This window comes from Amphiprion ocellaris, chromosome 21, assembly GCF_022539595.1.
Source record: "Amphiprion ocellaris isolate individual 3 ecotype Okinawa chromosome 21, ASM2253959v1, whole genome shotgun sequence".
Lineage (NCBI taxonomy): Eukaryota > Metazoa > Chordata > Actinopteri > Pomacentridae > Amphiprion > Amphiprion ocellaris.
Window position 1 is genome coordinate 12,415,645 of NC_072786.1, and position 18,581 is coordinate 12,434,225.

At 37.6% G+C, this 18,581-nt stretch overlaps 1 protein-coding gene across 1 annotated transcript in view; it reads left to right on the forward strand.

The window, feature by feature from the left end:
- The window catches only part of LOC111589158 (copine-8), a 135,363-nt gene that overhangs the window by 47,632 nt on the left and 69,150 nt on the right, over positions 1-18,581 (forward strand). Inside the window, exons 5-6 of the mRNA XM_055006486.1 lie at positions 30-69; positions 8,493-8,569. Coding sequence (XP_054862461.1) covers positions 30-69; positions 8,493-8,569 — 117 coding nt within the window. The remainder of the gene's footprint in view (positions 1-29; positions 70-8,492; positions 8,570-18,581) is intronic.

Below are 18,581 nucleotides of genomic sequence, written 5' to 3' on the forward strand. Positions count from 1 at the left end.
TTTTTTTTTTTTTTTTTTTTTTTCCACAGGTACGATGTCGACTCCAAGAGCGCCAACCTGTCGAAACACGTGAGTGCTTCGGAGCCGGAGATGTTTATTTCTGTTCTCTCTCTGTTCGCCCATTTCGCTGAGTGTTTTGTTCGAGCGTGATTGCTGTCCTTATCATTACCTCCCATTAGCCTCATTTCAGCCACATAACAGTAATCTGACCATTACAATGAGTGTGTTTATCATCCGCTCTGATAGCACATTTCCCCAAAACGACCTGTTGTTCATTTAGAAATTAAATACGTCCACCCCGCATTAATAGCAGTGATTACCAAAACAGTAATTAGAAACAACATTGCAATAACCTGGACTTTGTTGGGGAACAATAATAGCTGGGTGCATGATGGGGATTTTTCATATGTTTGTCATTTATTGGAGATCATCAGTTGTGCAGATTAACCTTCTGAACCCTAAAACCTGCTGCCGGCTTTGACAGTTATCTTTTGAAAAAAGATAACTCACAAAAATATGTCCTTTGTCATAGAAAGAAAAACAAGAAAAATACATGGATTTTCAACTTTCCAAGGAACCATGAACTACTTATCTATTATATACAGTTTTGCCTGTAAAATTAATGGAAATCTAAGCTCAAAATCAGAATCATACATCAAATATACTGTATTCGATATGTCTTGTTAATAATTTGCACTGCAAAGATCCTCCTTGGTGTAACCGAGAAGCCGTGACTGACCCAGCAGCAACCAACAATTCCCCAAAGAAAGGATGAACTAGTCCACAGCTGTTATGGCAAACACTATCAGTCCAACACCTACCATTTAAGGTAATGTGGATGCATTTGAAAGAGGCCCATTGGATTTTAGGTGAAGCAAACTTTGCTTCTGACCAATAAAGCAGTAAAATCAGGTAATGCTAGGGCTAGAATCAGAAACATCACTATAGATTCAAATGTGTTCTATTATTTTAAAAGCAACTAATATGTGATTCTGTGGGGACGAGCCACATACGACTTCCCACTGAGACAGTTTTGTACCATTCTGTCTTGATTGTTTCACTCTCTGAACCCCAAAATTGACCTGAAGGTTGTAAAGGCCTGTTGTTTCTCTCCAAAATTGCCAAAATGATACCATTTATCAAAGCCAAAAACTGTAAAAACAGAAAGAATTGGTGCACTTTCAACTTTCTGATGGTCCTTGAGCTACTTATCTGTGGTGTGCTGTTACAAACTTAACCCGAAAATCAAGATTTTCATCAAAATCACTTTATTTTACGTCTCATTGACAAATTAGCAAAAAATAAACCTTTTCCACAAACAAGATTCTGTAGAAAACAAATAATTGTACTCTCCTCAGTGCAAGTGTAACGTCATTAATGGCTCAGCTGTGAAAAACAGACGTGACAAAAATTCAGGGACTCTCCAGCAGAACTGGGCTGAGCTGCAGGCAGTGTTTACACAAAGCAGATGGGAGGCAAGTATGGAAACATATTGCTCAATTCACGTCATAAAATATGTATAGTATGTAGACACAGTATTTCATTTTTGCAGCATGGGTAACAGCTGTGAGCACCTGGAAAAATGTTGGACATGTTGACTTAAAGTTTTTAAATTTTTTGTAAAATTAATAATCAAAGAAATTCCACTTTTGGTTTTATATTTTTAAGATTCATTGCATTTTAACTGTATTATCCTGCAAAAAACACATTTTAAGTTCTCTTTACTTCTAGCTGTGGTTGTTCTGTTTCCATATAGCTGCAGGACTTTATACTGCAGTGAAAAATGAGCTCACAGTGAGTAAAAATGTGACAGGATGTGGACGGTTCATATAGCGGGTGTTTAAATTGATAGCTTTGATCCACTCAATAAGCTCCGCTGTGTACGTTTATCCTGAGGTTCGACTGAGATCTTGTTTGCACATACCTGTTGTTACGTAATCGGCTTTACGGCGATATCTGAGACGTGTTTGGGCAGCTGGTTGCCGCGGTAACGGCCAACTCTCACCCGGGCCCCAGCACACGGAAGTCATAGCAACAGTGGAGATGATGGCACTAAAAGCTAACACAAAAACAAAGTTAGACAGCTGTCGTTTCCTTCCAGCCTCTTTGTCTGGCTGGCTGCTCTCTGGAAGAGCCTCCAGGTCTGTAATAGCCAGCGGGGCCATCACAAGATGCTTCCTTTCAGCAGTTTTTGGTCTGGGGACAATTTTTGTGTGAAAGAAAACTAATTTCAGGTTGCGGTCGCTTGACTTTTGTGTCCCAGTCTGCGTCAGAGCAGAGCTGCAGACGAGGTGACAAACTGCAGCTCTTATCACTGCTGGTTCTTCATATTCCAGCCCGACCTGTCCGTCCACATAGCATGAGTCATAGCAGCAGTCATGTGACTTGCTGGTGTTGGAAACAAATAGAAGGAAGTAGTCATGTTATTAATTGTAGGTTGGTTAATAATTTAGTATTTCCATGACTTCCTAATACTTTCTTAATTACTTGGGTTTGCTTTGCTCGCTGCTGATTTAACTTGTCACACTTTTTCATTAATTTCCTTTTATAATTTCCTTCTTTTTTAACACAGAGAACAATTTTATCTACTGTAAAATACCAAAACATTGCATCTATTTTCTTGTATGTGATAACCTACTTGGCAATAAAACTGATTGTGATTCTGAGATGATAAAGAAGTTCTAGGAATATGGGACTTTACCTATTTAATCTTCTGATCACCAAGCAGTTTCTAAGCGTTTTTTATTCACTGTGGCTCATTATTCACTGTAATATAGTCCAAAGTGCACCTCTATGGAAACAGCACAACAATGACAAGAAGTAGAGAGAACTTTTTGTTGTTTTACTTTTTTGTTGTTTGATACAGAATCTGGTGCAAACTATGTATTCCTCTATATCTCTTTTATTTCCTCTAGTATTGTTGCTCTATTTAGTCCTCCACCTCTGTTGAAACAGCACAGGGTTGTGTTTCCTGATGGAACCACATGTCACACGAGTAGTTCAAGGAAAGTTGAAAATCAGATGATTCTTTCTGTGTTTTCAGTTTCTGGCTCTGAAAAATAGTGTCATTTTGGCAATTTCTTTCATTCTTTCTTTCTTTCTTTCTTTTTTTCATCATAGTTACACCACTGTTTCTTACTACTCACATCGTAAAATAAGCCAGTGATCCTTTAAAACATGCAATCCTCTACATACTCTTATCAAAACTGCAATTTGAGCTGAACCCATTGGGGCTAAAATATGCTTCAAGTCGTCCCTCTTTTCCTATTATGAAACTACGGACTGTATTCCTGCTATAGCTTCACTATTTGTAATATTTTTAGACCCATTATGACCTTTGAAAAATAAATACAAAAGCTGTAATTGACAACCTTTGAAGCAGAATTGTACACAAGCTCAAGTTTCACTTTTATTCAGGCTGCTGAAAGGGATGCAGAGCCACAGTAATAGGGTTTTTTCTTGGTCATCGTGTTGAAATATCATTACTTATATACAGTCAGGACCATAGTGTTGGTGTTTTTTGTTCAGACTTTTAACCACAAATCACTTATTATTTCTATTACTGCTGACTGTTGTGCAAAGCAGCATTTTAAAATGGATTTTCTAGATTTATAAAGACTATTCTTCCCTGAAATAGAAAATCTCGCTGTGAGGGTTTGGGTAAAATTATCTGAGTGGGTGTTAGGTACATTTGTGGCTCATATACTTCCAGCAGACAAAGATTATTTCATCCTGATTATCCTCTAATTACCTGAAACGCCATTTCATAGTGAGTTTTATGTTGACAGATTATGCTATACATCAGTTTATAAGCCATCAAATCCACTGCTGGCATTTCTTTGCCAACAGCTGCATGAAACTAAGTGAAGATGAATCGAACACTACAGCGAGAAACACTCAGAGTCTCTCAAAGACGAGTTTATCCTCTTACTTTTTCCCTGCAGGATATTTCTTTCCTTATTTTACGGTGCTTTGATGTCTCTCCGGATGCAATCCATTCCTCCTGCGCTGTCCTTACGGCGTCCCTTCACCCATTTTTTTTATTCTATTTCATTGCCATACCCTTGTTCTCTCACCTCGCTCTCATCTCCCATTTCCCTTTCCCTTCGCTCCCGCTTGCCTCACTTGTTTGAAATCAATAATCTCATACAGGAAGAGATGTTGGCTCGGAGGCAGCGAAGTATCTTGGCGGAGGCCTCAGGGGAGCCGAGCCGGAGAGCCAACCCATTAGATGGTGCTTTAACATGGGAGCTGCCGGCTGCCGAAACACCTGGGGACTGAGCGAGTGTGAAATATATTAGAGCATAGTGGAGAGAGTGCCTTGTTTATCTGGACACACTAATGTGTAGCTGCTGTATGCACATAGATTGCAAGCCAAGCTGATCCCAGGCTGCACAGCAAATCCATTTCTGAGTGTATTTCAGAAATGCGATGCAAATCAGAGGCCGTGTCATTCATGTAGGATTGGCTGAAAATTCACCTTTTCTTCGAATGTATTTCCGTTTATAACAATAAAAATGATAAAACATTGTTTAAAAATCTTTCTAAAAGGTAAACTTTGTAACATTTTAATGAGTTGTTGAGCCGTGGCTGTGAAAGGTTTGTTATCTTGAAAAAAATCACAAACTTTCTCAGGAATCTTAAAAAAAAAAAAAAAAACATAAATAGCTATCAGATTTTCAACTTTCCGACTGATCTTTAACTAATCATGTGGGTTCCATTTGAAAATGTAGTCAAATCTAAGCTCACAATTGTGATATTTCATCAACATTGCTTTATTCTACATGTCTCTTTAAAAAATAAATATTAAACCATATTTTCTAAGAAACTCAAAATTCTGTGCTCCTTTGCTGCTGATAAGCTATTAATGATTCAGCTGTGACTAACAGTCAGATGACATAAATTCTGGGACTTTTTGGTTGAACTGCAGGCTGTGTTTCCACAAAGCAAATAGGAGACAAGGTCTGAAATAAATTAAAAATGTAAGGAGTAAAATATCTACAGCATGTAGAGCTACCATTTTTTCCAAGTATTGGTATCATCTGTGATACCTGGGAGAAAAGTCATACATGTTGATTCTCTTTGTCTTCCTTTTTTTTTGTAAAATAAATAATCAACAAAATTCAACTTTAGCTCTTTCTCTTTGCTGTTTTATAACATTATTTTCTGAATGAAAGACATTTTTGAGTTCTCCTACTCCTAGATATTGTCGTTCTGTTTCCATAGAGGTGCAGGACTTCATATCGCAGTGAAAAATGAACCCACAATGAATAAGAATGAGCCAGGAGAAAAAAAACACCCCCAGAAACTGCTTAACATTCTGTATAAATCATGTTTCTAATCATGTGTGATTTCCATTCCTTCCAAATAATGTACCAAGTCTAAGGTCGATACTATAATATTACAGCAAAAGCAATTTATTCTACATGTCCCTTTGTACAAATTGCCGAAAATAATACACTCAATTCTAAGCTCCATGATACCGTTGAGAAACTATGACTGGCTGAGTTATGACTAACAATCATGCAACAGAAATTCAGAGGCTTTTTGACTGAACGGACAGACAGATAGAAAACAAATAGGAAAAGAATAAAAATGTAAGTAGTAAAATATCTATAGTATGTAGAGCCACTATTTTTTTTCAAGTGTTGGTAATGCCTGTGATACTTGAAAAAAAAATGTCGCATGTGTCGATTTTCTTATTTTTTTGTAAAATAAATAGTCCAAGGAAGCCAACTTTAGCTCTTTCTTTTTTGTAATTAATGACTGACTGAGCTGTGACTTCATTAAAATCACTTTATTCTACATGTCTCATTTAAAAATTCACCAAAAAGCATCCCTTTCCACAAATTGGATTCTGTAGAAAACAAAAAACTCTCCACCCCTTGGTGCAACCATAAAGTCATGAATGGCTCAGCTGTGACCAACAGTCATGTGACAAAAATTCAGGAACTTTTCAGCAGAACTGGGCTGAACTGCAGGCTGTGTTTCGTACACAGCAGATAGGAAACAAATACGAAAAAAAACTTCTAAAATGTAAGTACAATAAAACATATTTAGTATGTAGTGCCATCATTTTTCCAGTATTTGTGATGTTTGTGGTATTATAGCTTTGTATTATTGCAGAGAAGACATTTTTGAGTTCTCTCTACTTCTAGCCATGGTTGTACTGTTTCCATAGCAGGACTTTCAGTGAAAAAACACCAGGAAACTACTTGGAGTTCAGAGAGCTTCTTGCACCGGATGGGATAAAACATTCAAAGTGCGACAGAGCCTCTCTATGTGAATTGACCTTTAATATTTCTCCACAATTGATCTGAAGAGTCCAGCATGAAGTCGGTGGTGATTAGTGGTTCTAGTTCTGCTGTTTAGATCCCAGTCCTGGATCCTGATCTCCATAATGTTTCTGAAGCAACCTTCTGCTCAGACTCTTCCTGAACTTTTCCTCTCCTTTGAGATCTCAGTCTTATCCATCAAACAGTGCATTTGTCTGCTGAATGGAGCGACGCCCACACGACTGTCTTCTCCGCATTAAATCATTTTCCAGCCCATGCTGTTGTATATTTAGCCACTGTTGCACTCCACCGATTCTCCGATGGACCTCATGCTGGCAGCCGCCGCAGTTGCTAGGTGATTTGTGGCTTTACCGCTCTGCCTCTACACAATGGATGGGGGGGGATATCATAAAAAAACATTCTCAAATGTTATTCCTGCACATGCTGTGGTCGAAAACAAATTAGCTTATGCATCCATCCATTCATCAGCTGTACCTGCTGCATCCTGTGGAGAAGCGATCGGCTGACGCTGGGCAAAAACGTCAAAGAATTACCAATCCAGCCCACTATGCATGACTTTGAACTGCAGGAAAGAATGCAAACTTCACTTAGAAAAGCCCCAAATTAGTTTACGGTGAATAAAACTTAATACGACCGCATGTAAGTAAATCTGACACACAAATAGATATGAATCCGGGTAGATGGATTGAGAGACAGCAGCAGACAAAATAACACAAGAGGCTAATCACTGGAGCAAAGAGAATCCATTATGTTAGTGCTGCTTGGAGCTGCTCCAGTCAGATATTAGACACAGTGTCCAATTATGACAAATGGTTTTGCCCCCTGGAGAAAGAAGAGTGAAGACGGCACGTTTCTATAATAGCTTCCATAAATTTAGAGAAGAGGCATTGAACGTAGTTTGTGTGTTATAGAGGCTGAATAAAACTCCAAGCAGTTTCTGGGTGTGTTTTTTTGTAGCTTTCTGTCACATTTTGTACTCGACTTGGGCTCATATTTTACTGCAATATAAAGTGCTGCACCTCAATGGGAACATTACAACCATGAATACAAGTAGAGAGAACTAAAAAATTTATTTTGTGCAGAAGTTATAATATCAAAAATCACTAAAATTACTTTATTAATTTGACCAAAAAATGTTACAAACTTGGACTTGACATGTACAACATTTTCATGCCCCCCCCCCCCAGGTGTTGATAAATGGTGCCACTATATACTAGCAATATTTTACTTTATTTTGATTTCTTACTTGTGTCCTATCTGCTCTGTCAAAACACTGCCTGCAGTTCATCCTTTAAAAAATCCTTGAATTTTTGTCACATGACAGTTGATCACAGCAGAGTCACTAATAACTTTTCATTTCCAATAAGAAGTGCAGAATTTTTAGTGTTTTTCAGAATTTGGTTCGAGAAAACTGTTTCTTTTTAGTACAATTTTAAATGAGACACGTAGAACAATTTCCATCCATCCATTATCTATACACCTCTTAATCCTCATCAGGGTCATGGGGGAACTGGAGTCTATCCCAGCTGACTCAGGGTGATATCAGGGGACATCCTGGACAGGTCACCAGTCTATCACAGGGCTACATATACAGACAAACAAGCACACTGTTGAATAATGTGATTATGATTTAAATAATCACAATTTTAGGATTTGATTAGTTTTCATGACGAAACGGCACATGAAAGTTTAAAATCTAATGATTATTTCTGTTTCTTACAGTGTCTGTTCTGACAAATGGATCAATTTCAGTAATTGTTTTGAAATAAAAAATCTTTCAGACCCACTGACAGGTTTTGAGATTTAGACAATTCATTAATTTTAAATAAATGACCCGGTTTGTTGAAAATCCACTCTGTCATGGAAATGATTTTCCAGGACAAACTTGAGGACGTTTTGTGTATTTTGTGTCGTCTCTTCCTCTCTGCCTTTCTCTCAGTAGCATCTGCAAAGCTTCAATATGTGATGGCAGTTTAATTTACCAAGGCAGTGTCAGGGGAGCAGCTGGGGGCAGGTGTGAGGGCTGCTGGGAGGAAGGCTGGCTGCCAATGGGGAACAGAGACGTATTATAAAACGTACTGGGCCTGTCGGGCTACGCTCTATAGGGGTCATTTTTTGTTGCTTCAGAAATATTATGCCAGCTTTGTTGTTTTTGAGTGAATCTTATGTGCATTTATTTTGTCTTGTTGACCGCAGGATTTCCTGGGCCAGGCCCACTGCACTCTGGGAGAGGTGGTCGGATCTTTGGGCAGTCGCTTGGAAAAAGCTCTCGGGTGAGTAGGTGTGCACGAACCTGTAGAGCTGAGAGAGGCACGATATTTCAGTAATTACCAGAGCAAACAGCAGCAAATGACTCCCAGAGCTGCCTGTCAGGTTCTCCCTGCAGAGCAGATGGAAAAAAGCAAGGAAATTCCTCTGGGAGTTAGCTGTGTTTAAGTACTGATGACGTCCAACGTGTTTACACCTGCAGTTCAGAATATAATGGAAAGTTATTAATCCTGATGGAAATTCTTGGGCTCAGAAAAATAGAATAATAAATACAGTGCCTAATAGAGTAGCAACAAGATGTAAGTATGAAATCCATCCATCCTTCATCTATACACCGCTTAATCCTCATTGGGGTCATGGGGGTCTGGAGTCTATCCCAGCTGACTTAGGGTGAAGACAGGGGACACCCTAGGACAGGTCACCAGTCTGTCACAGGGCTACATATACAGATAAACAATCACACTCACATTCACACCTACAGACAATTTAGAATTATCAATTAACCTCAGCATGTTTTTGGACTGTGGGAGGAAGCCAGAGTACCCAGAAAAAACCCCCGCATGCACAGGGAGAACATGGAAACTCCATGGCAAAAGATTCCAGGAAGGCCGGGACACAATCCAGGGATCTTCTAGCTACAAGGCGAAAGTTGTAACCACCGAGACACTGTGCAGCCCTAAGTACAAAATATTAGAAAAAAGAAAAATATGTTGATTCTGAAATGAAACGAGTAACAATATTGGCAACAGGAAAAGCATTCAGACAGTGCAGTGCTCCGCCAAGGCTGCTCATTCCTTGTATCATTTCTGACGGACAAGTCGCGATAAGTCCGTAGTGGTGGATTTGAAGTAGTATCGCAATCATGTGATCGTCAGCAGGGAGCTGATGTAGTGTTCACTTGTTGTCATAGTTACAGTGACTCTGTGCCGTTATCAATGATACAGAAATCATGGATCTAGACTATCACTCGCATCACTGGCAAAATCTAATCACTTGGTCCTTGTGTCATTTCTGACCTTCCCTGAAAATCTCATCCAAATCCATTATTCCATTTTTGAGTAATGTTGCGAACAGACAGACAAACCAACACTGATCGTCACATAACTCCACTGTGTTCCTTGGTGGAATAATTAAACACATGCATAATGTGCGCAAGATAATGAAAATATTGCACAGTAAATGGAAATATTGCACATAAAATTTTAATGTTGCTCTGGATACTGAAGATGATGTTGATCAGAAAACGTAACATTGCAAATGATAATAATATTATTGTTCAATGTTAAGTGTGACATTTGAGTTTTAAGGTACGTGTCCACTAGATCTGGCAATTTCCCACATCCTATTCATTGTCTATGTGAAATGCATGGCGTTGCATGCTGGTCTGGTTGCGGTGCATATCGAGCTGCGATCCACTGCGTCTCCCTTGAGCTCATTTGCATAAAGTAGACTCGACTTCTACTTTGTACAAATTTGATGCGGTGCACGGAGGTCCAACACATCACGAAACTTTAGTCAAATGTCTAAACTAGCCATCATTGAACTAAAATGAGGACAGATCAATAATTGCTCAGCTTAAAAACACTTCAGCGAAAAGTATTTCTGAAAGGAGTTGTGGCGAGAAATAAGCTGTGCAGTTGCTGAATCTGTCCTCGTGCAACAAGTAATTTATTTATAAAAGAGAATTAAATACTTGAAAATATTAAAACAAGGCAAAACAGGATGACCAATTATAAAATCAAGTCTAAGATAATACTAATATAAAATATAGAAATTATTTGAACTACCAAAAGACATTGAAAAATAATGAGAATGAATGGAGTAACAATAGGAAGATACATTAGAAAAAATTATAATAAAAAGTAATTGAGCACAAGAACACTACAGTGAAAAACTAATATTGGATGCTAAAGATTATGAAATATTGCACAATAAACTAAGATATTCTGCATACAAAATGTTGCACATGACACTGAAGCCGATATTGATCAAATAAAATAATACTGCAAATGATATTAATAATTTTGCTCAGGATCCTGTGTTTCAAATGTTCTTCCTGCAGAGTTGGGAGAAGTTGTACAGTTTTTGAGAGTTGTTTCACCAACTTTTTCTGCCATGACTTCATCTTTTATCAAATAAAATAAATACAATAAAATACATTTATTTAGCACATTTAATGCACCCCAAGTTTACCAAAGTACTGTACATAATAACAGTCCAACAGCAATTAGATAACTGCAAAAAGCAGTAAATTTGCAAAGGATTATAAAATCGTGTAAAATATTAAAATGACACAAAACAAGATAACAATTAATAAGATCAAACTCATAATACTGTTTTCTATATACTTCTTTCTCCATTTAATTTATTTTTTTTGCATTCTTGTCTACTATGTAAAACCAATGAATGTCTTGAAAAGTGCTATATAATTCATATGTAATATTATTATAAGTTTCTGATAAAAAAAAAATACTAAATATTAAGACAATTAAGGGCTACCAAAGGCCAGTGAAAACATGTTTGTCTTGAGATGTTTATTTAAAATATTAATTATTGCAAGAGTTAAGGCTCCTGCAAAGCTTGAAAACAAGTTTTTTTTAGCAGTCAGTACAGTTGAGCTGCATTTTTGCAGTAATAGTAAAAAAATGGGCTTAACTGTCAAGCCATATGTAAAGTTTGGTGTTTGACAGTTTGTCTCTCAGCATCTGAGTCTGCTACTAAAAAATCCACCTGTCTTAGTGTTAAATGAATGTGACTGGTTAAGAACCGCAGAGAAAGCCGGTATATCCCTGAGAGAAATGCGGAAATCCTTTGAGTCATATAAGCTCCAGTTACAGCTGAGTGGATGAAAATGTTCTGTAGAGTTTATGGTGTCTGGCAGGAAGCCTCAGAGCTGTGAGATACGAGTAGATTTACTCTGTGGATAAGAAACTGTTCTGATTGGTAATTGGACTCAACCGGTATTAAGAGTGAATTCCTGATTCCCAATTTTGTGGAAATTAGGCTTAGGAAGAGTTTGAGGCTGTTCGTACAAACACTAAGTTTTATTATGGCGATCTACAAAACAAATTAAGATACTTCACCTAACTGATATAAATATCCAGACTCTACAGCATTAGTACTTATGAAGATTAAACTCAAAGAGCTCTAAAGGGAATGATAAAATCCATCTGTAGCCATGAATACATCTTCTAGTGACCATAGGTGGGACACAGTCTGTGTCTGTGGAGGTTCTTGCTGATTGGACCAGCTGCAGTCGGGAAGAAACTGTTCTTGCGTTGAGAGATTTTGATAGACTGCAGCCTCTTGCCGGAGGGCGGTGTTTAAAAAAAAAAAAACGATGTCCAAGGTGGCAGACATGGACTTTCATCTTTGCTGGTCACCTCAGTGTTCTGCAGGCTGTTGCAGCAGTGTAGCACATGGTGATGGAGGCAGTGAGGAAGGACTTACATTACAGTGGTATAAAAGTGAACCATTACTGCAGGGTGAACTTTTTTTGGCTCGTACATCCTCTGCTGGGCTTCTTCTTGACGCACTGCTCACAATAGGAGGTAAAGGGACTGCGTTGCTTGTTAAATCTACAGCCGTCTAAGCTGTTTTTATAACACTGAACTCCAAGGCTCGTCCTGGTTCTTTGCAAAGGTAACAACACTGTACATATCAGCACCTAAAGCTCTCTAATTTGCATGATGAAGAAAGAGTAAGTGTAAAACTGTCCAGATCACATAGAAGAAGTCTTTTGGCTCGGTAAGCCACATGTCCTATGTCTGATTCATCATCAAATTGTAGTGGAAAGGAAAAAAAGAATGTGGCATCAATATTCTCAACAAACTCAACTGTGTTTACTCAGGATATCTGATCAAAGCAGTTTTAAAGTGATCAGTATTGGCACCAATACCTTTGACACCCGCGGTCACACAAGGAGCTGTGTTGCTTTTACATGCATGAGGGCAATTTTACCACAGAATACATCACATTTTTAACTTTTTTTGGGCTTTTTTAATCAGCGTTTTATCTCTTTTCTTCTACTGAAATGAACTTCCTGTTTTTTATACGCTATAGAAAATTATACCCCTTTTTTAAGAGGTAAATGCACCTGAATTCAAGACCTGAAATTGAAGAATAAACAGTACATGAAGTGGTAGTCAGCCATGTCTTCCAGGTCATTGTAACTTTCAGTGGCTTCTCGTTCCTGAACACATATACATTCACATGCTCTTGAATGCCCACTGGAGTTTGATTGAACAATGTAATTAGTTGTAATTAACACTCATTAAAATTGTTAAAGAGCCCCCCTGTGGTGTCAGGCTGCAGGTGTGTGTCTGACAGAGTCAAACACCTACACACACAGAAATATGCATTCAGACACAACCTCAGCAAGAGAACAACTGCTGCAGCTGTGGCCTCGGCACCCTTGCTTCTAATAGATGTTGACAGTGTTGCTATTTCTGCACCGAATCACTGCTGACTTCTTCAAAACCAGTGCTTATATGGGATACCTGTGGCACATTTGGTGAATGCACTTCAGCCAGTCTTGATTCTTTTAGCTGCAAATATGTGCAATATCATACCACAATATATGGACAGTGAATGTTTTCAGGACCTGATAGTGCACAACTCCTAGTATTTATATACTTTACGCTTTCTTTTGCTTTGGGAATCACTGATATTTGATATTTTTCACCGCTTCCTGATGCGTTAAAGACCAAATAACTAGCCGATCAATTGAGAAAAATACTTGTCAGATTAATCAACAGTGAAAATAATCCTTTTGCAACCCTAGTTTGAATTAAAAGCATGTTAATGTAATTTATGTATTCTTTATTATTGCACTTGCTTATTCTTGTCAATCTCTCATACATTTTTTTCAAATTCAGTAGCTCTTTTCATATTCAGAATATATTTTTTTACTTATTCTTTAATAATGAATTGTATTTGATTTGATCTATATATAAATACTTCCTGTTTTTTGTGGCACTTGCATTTTTATTCTTATTGAGTATACCAACAAGGGCTACATAATATATAATGTCAGCATCAAATATTGTGAAATGTGCACGCGCAGTGCCACATTGCAGGAAGTGCAATGTGAAGTAATGCAACTTGGCTTAAACGTAATCATGATTTTAACTTCTCACGCTAAATTTAATACGATTGGCTGAGAAAACGGCACGTGTAGGTAAGATTAGTTTTTGGATGAGCTGAATCTGACATTAGAACACCTTAATTCACTCTTTTTAAGTGAACATTTAGTCACACATCTGTCAGACTTGCTGCACTGCAGTGACTGAAGGGAGACTAGAGACTTTTCTGTGCACAGCTGCCTGACTAGCTACTACTGTAACCTGCACATGAGGCATTTAAGGAACATCAGTAAACTGTAGTATTTATCAATAAGCAGATATTTAGCAAGTGAGTGTTTTGGGCACTACTTTATTTATATTTTGTTTCAAGGAGATGCTCTGAGTACAGGTGCAGAAGAACTTGTGGTTCAGATTCTTGCTTTGATGCAGATTTGTGCTTTTGCAGGAATGTAGCAGAAGTGAAAGTCTGTAAATGAGTGTGATCAACAGGCTAACTGTGATCTCAATATTGACCAAAATAACTGTGATGGATCATCTTGACTATAATCGTGCAGACTTAGTCAGTTTTCTGGAAATATTTCTGCTACAGAAAGGAGGATATTGACCAAAAACAAGTTTTCAGTCTTATAACTGTTGTGAATAATTAGTTTAACCATTTAAATCAACACCACAAAGCTCTGTTTAATGAGTGTAATGCCTGATCTGAATGCCATCTAAAGCAGGAGCACAGTTTCAATGTCGAATGTATTTTTTAAAGCATTTTTAAAACACAATTTTTAAACTTTTTAGGCAGGTGCGCCCCTGTACAAAATCATCCCGATCAATTTTAGACATTGATTCTTTCCAAATAGAGTCTTTTGAGTTGTCCACCAAAATTGTCTGTATTTTTTCATATTGAAGTAAATGTCACAGAAAAACTAAATCAAACACCATCAGAGCCCTGATATATCTTTCTATTTCTTGTGTTTACTTACTTGACAATCAACCTAATTCTGATTCTGTCTCCAGTCTGCTGCCATTTGATTCATATGAACACAAGGTTGATATCAATACTTTGATCTAACTCCCAACAAGAAAGCTGAAATGTATATTTCTGAAAATGTCAAACTTCTGCTTTAACTTGCAAAGACCTTTTTACTTTATAGATGCTCTTTCCCTCATGTCAAGCCTCTTTGTGCGTGAACTTGATTCAGGTACCCTCGTAATGAATTTCCTTTAAAGTTAAATAGGATTTCAGTCTGCTGCATGCTGAAGCTAATAAATTACTTGGGGGGCTACTTTTGACTTTCAGAAATGAATGAATGTGTCATATTGATGCATTGTTTGGTTAAATTTACCTGAGATCCCTTCGGGGTTTTACCGCCTGAGACATTCTGCTGTGGATTTTCATTTTATTACTAATAACTTTCCCATTTGAAATACTGACGCTGGTGATCACTTGATATTTTTGAATATTCAACAAGGCAGTTTATGAGAATGAGGTTTATTAGTTTCTCCATCTCTTTCCGTCTCGCTCTAAAACTGGATGTTTTTACTAGTTTTTGGCACAAGGCTCAAGATCATCTTTATTATGCAGTACAGTCACATTGGTACGCAGTTTCATCACACTGTACAACTACAGTAGAATAAGAATGTAAATTGTGAATGAAAATTAAATTAAATAATAAGAATAAAATCATCTGTGAGAGACACAAGAAATATTGCAATAAAATAAAATAGATTAGAATATTAAAATTATTAGTGAGACAAAGGAAATATGATGATAAAATTAGATAAAAATAGAAAAAAATAAAATTGATCTAGAAAAATAAAGTCATCATCAGTGAGAAAAAACAATATGATGATAAAATGAAATAGAATAGAAATAATATAGAAAAAAATAAATTTGTCCTGCAGTCAGCAGTCCATCACACAGGTACACAGTTTCACCACACTCCAAAGCCACAATAGCCTAGAAATATGATAAAATAAAATGAAAATAAATGAATAAAATAAAATAGAATACAATAAAATGGAGTGAAAATAATAAAATCATCATCTGTGAGAGACAAAACAAATATGATAATAAAATGAAAAAAATGATACAGATTACAATAAATAAAATAATGTCATAATAATTTATGTTGTTTTTAATATTATTGTTCCAGATTTCCCTTGCTTAATGAAATTACAGATATTAAATTAGTCTAGTAAAATCACATAAATTTTTAGTTTTTTAAAATTTTCATGTTACCTTTAAAAAACATGGCAAAACTGTAAATACTACACACACACACACACACACACACACACACACACACACACACACACATATATATATATATATATGTATATATACAATAGAAGTATATAGTGTAATAAAAAGTAAATTGTGTTATTGCACATCACATTATTAAGTGTCATCTCAAGATGTAAATATTACTATCATCTGTAAATTTTAGCATCTTTTTTTGGAGTATCTTTGCTGCTAGATTTTCAGCTTTTTTTGCAGGATCTTTTTTTTCTTGCTGTCGACATTCAATTTAAGTGATTCCAGGGTCAGACAGAAATGACGGTGAACTCTGGGAAGAGCCAAGTGGTCAATAATTTCAAATGCAAGCAAGCCTGACCTCACAAAGGCTGATCACTGTGAATACAAGCCTGACTGTGTAGCGTTTGTAAAAAAGAAAAGGGAAAAAAAGGACTAAGAAAGTCTCTCCCTGGCCCTTGTGTGACATGGATTTGATGTCAGTATTCCTTTTGTAAGAGAGAATTATGGTTATGACCTTCCTTTTCATGGAAAAAGTGCGTCTGGGGCAGGACGAGAACAGACGGACCCTCGCGCTTTTGAAACGACAACTGATATCTGATTCAGATATTCTACCTTCGTTGGGAATATAATGAAACTGGCATGTGTGTGTGCGTGCGTGCGTGCATGCGTGCGTGCGTGTGTGTGCGTGCGTGCGTGCGTGCGTGTGTGCGTGTGTGTGTGTGTGTGTGTGTGTGTGTGTGTGTGTGTGTGTGTGTGTGTGTGTGTGTGTGTGTCTTTAACCGTTTCTAACTGCATATTGTAGCGGTGAGATGACATGATTGAGTCTGAGAGGAGGAAACACGACGAGAAAGAGAGACAGCAGAAGAGTTTTGCAAAGTCTTTATTGTGCTTGTGAAAAGTTTTACTTGCTTCCTCTGTTCCTCCGTCGTGGCAGCAACCAAAGTTCATAGTAAATGAGGAAGAATTCATCCCTAATTCATCCATCCATCCATCCATCCATTATCTATACACCGCTTAATCCTCACTAGGGTCATGGGGGGGGCTGGAGCCTATCCCAGCTGACTCGGGCGAAGGCAGGGGACACCCTAGACAGGTCACCAGTCTGTCACAGGGCTACATATATAGACAAACAAGCACTCTCACATTCACACCTACGGGCAATTTAGAATAATCAATTAACCTCAGCATATTTTTGGACTGTGGGAGGAAGCCGGAGTACCCGGAGAAAACCCACGCATGCACAGGGAGAACATGCAAACTCCATGCAGAAAGATCCCGGGAAAGCCGGGACGCGAACCAGGGACCTTCTTGCTGCAAGGCGAAAGTGCTAACCACTACGCCACTGTGCAGCCCTATCCCTAATTCAATTTGCTGGTAATGAAATCTTTCATTAGTGTGGTGTGTAGACTGTGTATTTTATTTCTGTATGTAAACAGAACTGTTGAAAAGCCAAGAAGTTTCTCGGCGGTTTCTGTTTCTGTTATATTTTTACTCACTAAAGCCAAATTTCTCACCAACATACAAAGTCCTGCACCTCTATGGAAACCATGACTTCTTTCATTATTTACTCAACAAAATTAAAAATTCCCCGAAACAGATGTTACCAATACAGGAAAAAAATGTGACCCTGCATACCGCATGTATTCTTCTAGTTATGTTTATAATTATTTTGATATTTGTCTCCTATCTCCTCTGTGTAGACACTGCCTGCACTTCAGCCGAGCAGTCCCCGAATTTTTAATGATTGTCTAGTGGTCGCAGTCAAGTCACAATTGGTTTCATTGTAGTATTTGTGTTTTTGTTTATGAGCGAAACCTCAAATTAGACATGTGGAATACAGTGATTTTGATGAAATATCACAATTTTGAGCTTGAATTTAGTAAATTATTTCGAGTCAGTAAGTTGAAAACCCAACAGGTGTTCAAACACTGCTTGCAGTTCTTCTGAAAATTCCCAGAATCTTTGCCACATGACTGTTTGTTGCAGTAGATTCATTAATGGTGCCTCGGTTACAAACAGAAGTACAGAATCTATTGTTTTTGACAGAGTCTGGTTAGAGCAAACTGTTTATTTTGGAGGATTTTTTGACATGTAGAATAAAATGATTTTGATAAAATACCACAATTTTAAGATCAGATCTGGTTAAATTTCCCCACAAAACCGAAAGTCCCATTAGCTCGAGGATCATCACAAAATTAAAAATCCAGTGATTCCTTCTGTTTTTACAGCTTCTTATTCTGATAAATGCTGTCATTTGCTGTCTAATGATATCGTGCCTTCCAAACCTACAAGTAGTCATTGGATACAGGAGGTCTTTGGAGTTGGAGGTTTTCCTTGAATTTCCAGAAGATTAGGGCTATTTTTGGTCAGATGAAAGGCTTTGGAGACATGTGATACACTGCAACGACATGAATAACCTTTCCCTAGCGTATCAGTTCCCCCTTGAGGAAGCCTGTCAGTATTGTCTTATTGATTTTTATCTCTAATCCTCACTGATCAAACCACTTTTATTGCTAATGGCATCTGGAAAGGTAACCGTAAGTCCAAAGGACTGTCCCTTAACCTTTCGATGCAGGTGATCTGTGTAGCTTTGTTTCCTAAAGGCTATTGAGTAATAATTGCAGGAATTCTTGCAGTTGGGTTGCATTGAAGCCAATTTGGATGCTGTTTCATCAGACTGGT